The sequence below is a fragment of the Battus philenor genome, unplaced genomic scaffold (assembly GCF_028537555.1).
Source record: "Battus philenor isolate CCGP_79_NKW_IND1 unplaced genomic scaffold, ilBatPhil1.0.hap1 SCAF_15, whole genome shotgun sequence".
NCBI classification, from domain to species: domain Eukaryota; kingdom Metazoa; phylum Arthropoda; class Insecta; order Lepidoptera; family Papilionidae; genus Battus; species Battus philenor.
This window is the reverse complement of record NW_027181677.1, coordinates 14,265,053-14,273,570: the sequence shown is the minus strand read 5'-3', so window position 1 is coordinate 14,273,570 and position 8,518 is coordinate 14,265,053. Positions and strand designations below refer to the sequence as shown.

Below are 8,518 nucleotides of genomic sequence, written 5' to 3'. Positions count from 1 at the left end.
GAATGAAGTGGTTCATAGACAAACAATACATCAAAAACATAGCCCAGCGGATTGACATGCTGTAGTGTCATTGAATAGGCCACAGCGCGGAATAGATTACCGCTAAAGCCTTAAACTTCTAAGGTGGAAACCAGGGCAAGACCAACGTAGGGCGTTCATTATTAAGATGAACAAACAATCCTGTTAATGTTGGAAGTTGCTGAATACTAGCTGTGGAAACAGTTGGTCCCATTGCATAACTATGGCGGTGGTGTGTGTGAAATTATGATAATAATGATGACGCTTACAATGAAGTTTATTGTAAAAGCGAATACAGCTGTGAACGAAAAAGTTACTACCTTGACGGGCCCCCGAACAAAAGGTTTTTACCGTCTAATGCCCATGGTCATTACGTCAACGTAAATAAATTTGTTTGACGGACATGAATTCACGTCCGCTGGTTTCAACAACATTTTTTCTTGGGCATGAATTCACGCCCATGGACGAATAACATTATATTTATTCTGAAAAACATTTCAATACATCGATAATTAACAAAGCAGCGAATTATCCGTACCATCAATTCGCGCGACCAAAGCCTTACACTGTACTCAGATTAATTTGAACCGGCGTTCATACAGATCGGAGCGCGATGACAAAATCCTATTTAATTCTCGCTTGCAATACAATGCGCTTCGCACTGCGACGAACAGTGTGGGGTGCAGTACGTACGCCGCAATGTACCTCGCCTTGCGAACGACCCTGGCAAAATCAACATAATGCAGTCCAATGCGTTCATTTAAAGTGCGACACTCGCATTTAACTATTGCAACACTGCATTGTATTCGAAACATTTGCAAACTTTCGTCGGATAATCCGCTTTATTTGATTTTTCGTTGGTTATTGTAACAAATTATAATTTTATATACAATAAGGTTCAAGTTTTAAAAAATTCTATCATCATTTTGAAAAATATACAGGATGTTCGCTATCAAGCGCTCAATAAAATATCTAAAAACTAATCGATGATCAAAACATGAAATTTTTAAAAAAAATTACGGTACACTGGTGCCCCAAATTAGTGAAGTTTATTGTGAATCTTTTTGTTATAATGTTACATTATTTATCTTCTATTATAACTGGTAAGATGTAATTTCATGACTAAAACAATATAATGTTTCGTTCGTAAGACATCCAGAGCCAAGGAAGTTTCCTGACTTAACCATCCATCTTGTGGGTGTAGAACTACTCTACTCTGGGCCTACAAGTCCGTGGTCACCCCTCCAGAATATTAAGATCCTAGACTATCTGTTCTACGCGCTATGTGACCTGCCGACTGCGACCTTACCTTGCCAATTAGCTATGCTATGTTTTTATGACTTCGTCGTTTGAACGTTGGGTAGACAGGGTTTTTATTTTCCTTATAAATATCTATTTCTTTTGTTTTTATTCCCATACTCATGTTTCGTACTTCTTAATGTTTTTTATTCTTTCCTCTAATTACCTTCTCATTGTCTTTTATACCTTTCCATACATCGCCTCAATTCCTTCGCCTTCCTTTCAGTGTTCTACAATTTTAAGTTTATTATTTTTAACATCTGTTCAACAATTTATTTATTCATAATTCTAATTTAATTTCTTACTATCGGCTTGTTTATTATTTTCATTATTCTTGTTATCTATTTTTATTATTTATTTATTATCTGTTATTGTGTTTTTAGCTTCTAGAAGGTTTGGCGACACTACTTTTCTCACCAGTAAGGCGATGATCTTCTTCTTTATTCTCTATATTAACCGAGTCTGGTATTCTGCTCTTACAGCACTAAACGCGGGACATCCAGTGATCAACACCACGGTCTGGAATGCACCCGGATCACAGATGCACGATGGACTCTTTCTAAGTTTGTACATTTGCATGTACTCGGAGAATCCCACTTGTCCCGTGAAGTTATATTACTATGTTAGTTACTTTCCCTCATTTACAAATCTCCTCAACTCTGGGCATAGCCTTCACAAAAGCTCATAGAGCGACCGTGTGCCTGTCAATAAAGAGCTATATGTAAATTGTATATGTGGATGGAAAAGACTAGAAATAAACAATGTAATTAATAAGACATATTGTTTAAGTTGAAATATAAAAAAAACAAATGGACATCGTTTACCAAAGCTGGAAGACTTAGTACAGTTTGTTTAAAGGCATTTAACTTCAAATGCCTCCACTAGACGCCCGCCTATAGACTTAAACAAACCGGAATCCCCCTAATTGGCTGAATGCTGGTCAAAGGGAATACATTCGTTACCGCATTTATTATTTGACGAGTTTGTATTTCTGACTGTACTTCTGTTTCAATAAGTTTAGTTTAGTTATGGAATAGAGCTTAAAAGCCTTCATTTAAATTGTTATTATTGCTTAAGTTAGACACAGGTTGACGTCATGCCATCCCTTCCTGAATTTCTGGGCAACAGACACTTTCGGGCTGTATAACAGTGTCCAATACGCGGTAGATATATCACGTCACACGAACTCGTGCCTGTATTGCACAGACGAGACTCAAGATGCGATCGCAAGATTCTTCGATATGACGACTATGACAACCGCATAGATACTGGCGCACAACCTGAAGATGGCGATTTGGAGTAGGTATGAGAAAGTGGTTGCACGAACTCTGATTAAGTTAGTAAATGGTTTAAGATAATTCTGAGCATGAAAAAGCATGAGCAAAAAAATTTTCGGAAACTTCAAATGTAATTATAAAAACAAAGGCAAGTAGCTATTGTCTGTGGAATATATATTCTAATGACAATAAAAAAATTAACACTAGAAAGACGGTAGTAGTCATTTGACAGTATTTTTAATTTGATAGTTTGTTTATTCCTTAACAACTTCAGTGTCAGTGTCTTGAACACGGAAGTGTGTCAAATGTCAACTTTATTTTTATTATTAAATTGTTTAAAAAGAATTTAAATGATATTAATTATCTAATGGATTCAAACGTTACTTTACGGAAGTCCATCTTAAGTAAGAAAAGGACTAATATATAACTACTTCCGCTATGTAGCAGCAGTCGTGCAATAAAGCGCACCGCCCATTGCAGCTTAATTGTTAAGATTTAGGAGAGGACGTTTGTAGAAAGCCAATTTGTGATACTCGTAAAGTTAATGAAGCTCTCATATGTAATAAAATATTCAGTTACCTGTGGTATGTAATTTCTTCAAGTTATTACTTTATTTCTGGAATTTTCTTAATATTTGTACTTGCGGTCATTTGACCCTTTGCTTTGTTTATACAGTATCAGAAAAACTCAATTTCACAGCACAGTAAATATAGGGTGGGCCATAAATTTTTGCACTTTTGACACATGTGTAGAAATAAAAGTACAAATGCTATTTTGTTTATGGTTTATTTACCGTAATTATCATTTATTAAAATTTATTTTTTAAAAATTACATCGTCGAGATGTGCTCCGTCTCGCCGTTGGCACTCCCACGGTTACTCTCACGGTTTTGAAGAAATCAAGTGTTGCTATTTGCAAAAATTTTTGGCCCACCATACACTTTTATTCCACTTTTAATACTCTTATAGGCCAACTAGCACAGTTTCCATTAGACAACTTATCACTTCGATAGTTATCGAACGAGTGACCTAGCTCCCGACTCAATAATCAAAACGCTGTTTCATCCCCACCACTCTCAATCCTTTTACTGAAAGTTGCCACGGAGTCTTGTAGTGTTGCCATTTAAGAAAAATAAAACTACCTTTCATAAAATTACTACAATAGATAGTTTAATTTTGTTGTTCTTGTACAGTTCAATGCAATTTTATTAATACACAATATTTTAATTAATTTTATAAAACCATACTCAGAGAACTTAGTGTACAATTTGGTAAAACTAAACAATATATTTAAAAATAACTATACTGATTTTTCATACGGTTAAAACAATTTGCTTTATGGAACGCAGTATTCCGATAGAAAACAATTCACTCTTATCTGTGATGGAAATCGCAGACCGTTTGGATCAGTTGACCCGGGTCCTTGTTTGTCCCTTTTGCATAAACAATATGTTTATCATACAGCCATTACATTCATACCATTTGCTAAAAAGCTTGCGCTGTTACTGCAAAAGTATAAATCAGATATAAATATAGTGGGGGGACGTGAGGCCCCCAAAACAGCGTCAAGCAATGCGTATCGCACAACCGCCACTGCCAAATTACTTAACACGTGTTTCACCCCTCCACGTGGCATCTTCAGGAGTTATGTTACACCGATTAGTGCCAAACACAGAGTCATGAAAAATGTTTCGAAGTTAACATCATCACCAAAGCTTGCACACTGATAGTCCAGGATTAGAAGACTGTGACTTAGGATCATAGGTCGTGAGTTCGATACCCGCGGTACAATCATATAGTTCACACTTTGGGCTTTAATTATATAGTACTGCCTTTGCTCACAAACAAGCTTCCAGAGGATGGCCAGCAGCATCCTCTGCGTACCATAATACCACACTGTTATCGCCTACCTGTCAAGCGTGGTGATTATAGTACATATACTAGATATCTTCCGGGGAAGCCTATGCATTGTAATACATTCTAAATTCAAAAAAATCGAAATATTCTATATTCAAAATATCTTTATTCTAGTTACTATTTACACACACTTTTGCATTGTCAATCATTTTATCATTATAATCAGTAAGCTAGAATCGACTCGGAATACTGATCTGCTAAGAGCCGGCTAGAAACTAAACAGGCGCTCTATTTAAAATTAATTTAACAATGTTACGTACATTATAATATCAACTATATATATATATATATATATATATATATATATATATAAATATAGTATATATAGATAGATAATATGGTGGTTAGTCAAGACGACCCGTGTGGAGTTGCCAGACCTTCCATCGGGCGCGTCCCCCGGGTGGCGGATGGGGGAGCGCCACCCAGATGTGGTGGTATTGGGCATGTTCCGGCGTGGACCAAAACTGGCAGGGTTAGGGGCGTACCATCGGTTCTTCCCAGAACCGAGAAACGGCCAAGGACTGAACAGTCCGAGAGACGAGCCGCTCAGGCTTGAGGTAGCATCCCGTACCCATCTTTAAGAGATGGGACAGAGGATGTGACCAGTGCGGTGATGTGCCAGGTGCACTCGGCTTCTGCCGACACCGGACAACCCGTAATCCCAGTAGGGACCGGGGGCTCCGTACCTGTACGGAGCTGCGAGGAAGAAAACCTCTTCAAAAATAACCCTAATCCCAAGGTTGGACCGTGCCGACGGGATGAATGGCTGGAAGGGAGTTCAGTCACAAGCGCGAAGGGACCTCACCCTTAAAAGGAAAAAAAAAATAATGGACGCAGTTAAAAAAACAAATTTTCCCCAGGGTGGTACCAGCGATGCTGGAGAATCCACCCCTGGGCCTTGCCCAGGCAGCCCCGCCGTATCTGGGGGGGGCAAAAACTTGCGTCGCGGCAACGCTTCAGCGTCTGCCGCTGGGCCCTTAACATCCGGGGCCCAAAATTTTAAAGAGCCGGAGGTGCCGGGCCGTTCATCAGGCTCGGTACGTGATAAGCGCGGGCGATCTATGCGCTCCGCCGGTTTGGCGATTAGTACGGTCGGAGAAAGCGACGGCGGATCAGACGCCTCTCGCGCATCGGTCGGCCCTGGCGCGTTCTCGAGGGCCGGTAAGAGAAAGGCCAAGCCTCCGAGCCCTGGTGCTGTGGCCGCAAAATATGCGGCTTATTCTGCCCAGGAGACCGAGGGCACGGAGACGGTCGGCGGAACCGACAGTGACGAGGAGGGACTCTTCGACCCCTCTGTGCAGCCATTGCGCACTAGGTCGAAGAAAGGGCTCCCGAGTCAGGAGCAGTTGGCTCGCGAATTGCGAGCATGTGCTGATCCCCGGCAATATGCAGAGACCAACCTCCTGGCTATCGAGAAGGTGACGGACCGGTCCAGCAACCTCAAGGGCACGTACGTGCGTAGCCTGAGGCTCGCTGCGCGGAACGTCAAGGCAGCATTGGAGGAGATGTCGCGCAGGACGGCGGGCGACTCCACCGTCGAGAAGTTAGAGCAAGAAAACGCAGAATTGCGTTCTCAGCTTTCCAGCCTTTCTGCGAAAGTGGAAAGCCTCACGATGGAGCTTCGTCGCGTCCGTAGTGCTACAACGGAGCAGGCCAAGGCAGCTGCCCCCGCGCCTCCGCGGGCCCGGCCAGCACCAGTGCCAAGGACGTCCGCGTCTACCGAAGAGGGGCTCATGCATCGCATTGGAGCCCTCATCGAATCGAAACTGGCTGCCTTCGAGGCCAAACTGTTCCCCGACAGGGCAATAAGGCCGCCGTTGGCCGCCAGTAGGACTGGACCGCGTCCGACTCAGTCGACCGAGCCGCTCGCACCGCCGCAGCCTCCACAAGCACCGCCGGCATCGCAGCCGCCGCGACCGCGGCGGTCTAGGCGCCCCAGGAGGAAGACTGCGCCTCCTCCTGTGCCGGAACTGCCTCCAGTGACAGCACCGCCTCCGGCAGCGTCGGCGATCACGACCCGGAACACCTGGGCTGAGGTTGCCCGAAAACCCAGGTCGGCGCCACGGCCCGTGCCTCGTCCGAGTGCTAAACCGCCTGCCGCACCCAGGAGCCGCGGGACCAAGAAGGCGAAGCGAGCTCCCACTACGGCGGCCGTGACGGTTACGCTGCCGGAAGGCTCCACCTCCACCTATGCAGAGGTAGTAAAGGCGGCGAAGGCAAGAATACGGCTGGCGGACCTCGGCATCGAGGCTCTGCGCCAAAAACGTGCCTTGACTGGAGCGCTCCTCTTGGAGATCAGTGGAGAAGACTGTGGCCGAAAGGCAGACGACCTCGCGGCGAGGATGCGTGAGGTCCTTCGCGATGTGGCGGTTAAGATCAGCCGCCCCGTCAAGACGAGCGAAATCCGCTTGAGGGACCTCGACGACGCCGTCAGTCCGGGCGAGGTCGCGGAAGCAGTGGCAGAGGCGGGCGGCTGTTCGGTGGACGACGTCAAGGTCGGGGACGTCCACCGAACAAACACGAGCATGGGCACCTGCTGGTTGCGGTGCCCGGTCAAGGTGGCCCATGCTCTGGTGACTGCGGGGCGCGTGCGTGTGGGTTGGGGTTCGGTGAGGGTGGCACCCCTGGAACCCAGACCCATGCACTGCTTCCGGTGCCTGGAGAAGGGACACGTCGGCGCCAGGTGTCCCAACTCTGTAAACCGGAGCATGCGGTGTTTCGCATGTGGCGAGTCTGGGCACAAGGCAAGAGAGTGCGTGTCATCCGCACTCAAATGCCCTCTGTGCTCAGACCTTGGGTTGCCCTCCAACCACCGGCTGGGTAAGAGGTGCGGCCCAACGCCGGGTAAAGGCAGGAGGAGTAAAAAGACTCCGCCTGCGACCACCAGCACGGCGGATATCGCACGATATCGTTCGAGGCGGCGACAGTCCTGGCGCGCTTTCCGCCCCTGGACATTCTAGCGGAGTCGGATGCGAGGGTCTACGACCAAGTCCGCACCCTCCGCCGAGACGGCGGTGGCGAGCCGAACCGTGTGCTCGAGGCGGTCAGACGGCAGGAACGGCGCAGGGCGCTTGCGACGTGGCGCGCTAAGCTCTCGGAAGAGCGCTATGCGCGCAGACGCGTCGTTGGAGCGATCCTGCCCGTCTTCGAGGCCTGGATGCAGCGACGAGACGGAAGGCTCACCTACAGGCTTACGCAGATGATCACCGGGCATGGATGCTTTGGTGATTACCTGTGTAGGATTGGTCGCGAAGCGACGGCGAACTGCTTCCATTGCGGAGGAGCCGCCCAGGATTCCGCCTCGCACACGTTTGCGGTCTGCCCGGCGTGGCAGTCGGAGCGGCGGATTCTGGCGGACGAGATCGGACAGGACCTTTCCTTGCCAGCAATCGTGTCGGCGATGCTGAGTGGGTCATCGGCGTGGAGGGCCGTGGCCTCTTTTTGTGAGACCGTCATGGTCCAGAAGGAGGCAGCCGAACGGGATCGGCAGAGGACAGATCCCGCTCGGAGACGACGCCGTCAGCGCAGAGACGTGCCTCGCGACGGCCCTCCGAGGAATGGTGCTCCCCTACCATGAACGGGGCCTTCGGAGTCGCGGGAGTTTAGGGTGGGGGCCCTAAACTCCCATTAGCTTCGGCGACTCTGAGGCGGACGATGGTTCGACGTGGTCCCGAACCATCGTGATAGTACCACGAGGATTTCGGGGGTAGCGTATCCACGCATACCCCGGGACGGGCTATCGAAAAATAGCAAGGCGCAAGGGAAGACCGCGTGGCGATCCCTGACCGGGAGATACCGCGGTCCCCCGTTTAGCGCAGAGGGCGACCACCGGGGGGGGTTTTAGTGGGTAGGAATCCCACATACCCCTGTCCTTCCCCCAGAGGCAGGGCATCTTGAACACCGGAAGATTTCCCCCACCGAAACAAAAAAAAAAAAAAAAGACGAACTTTGACGTTTGACCTGAAGACTAGGAACAAAATGCAAACCACTCAGAGAAGAATGGAAAGA

General features: G+C 47.1%; 1 protein-coding gene across 1 annotated transcript; it reads left to right on the top strand.

Moving 5' to 3' along the window:
• The first annotated feature begins 4,917 nt into the window (after positions 1-4,917).
• On the top strand, positions 4,918-7,470 carry LOC137919036 (uncharacterized). The gene is made up of 3 exons (XM_068761999.1): positions 4,918-5,067; positions 5,133-5,291; positions 5,371-7,470. The coding sequence occupies exons 1-3, from the start codon at positions 4,918-4,920 to the stop codon at positions 7,468-7,470; spliced, it is 2,409 nt and encodes an 802-aa protein (XP_068618100.1).
• The last annotated feature ends 1,048 nt before the right edge of the window (positions 7,471-8,518 follow it).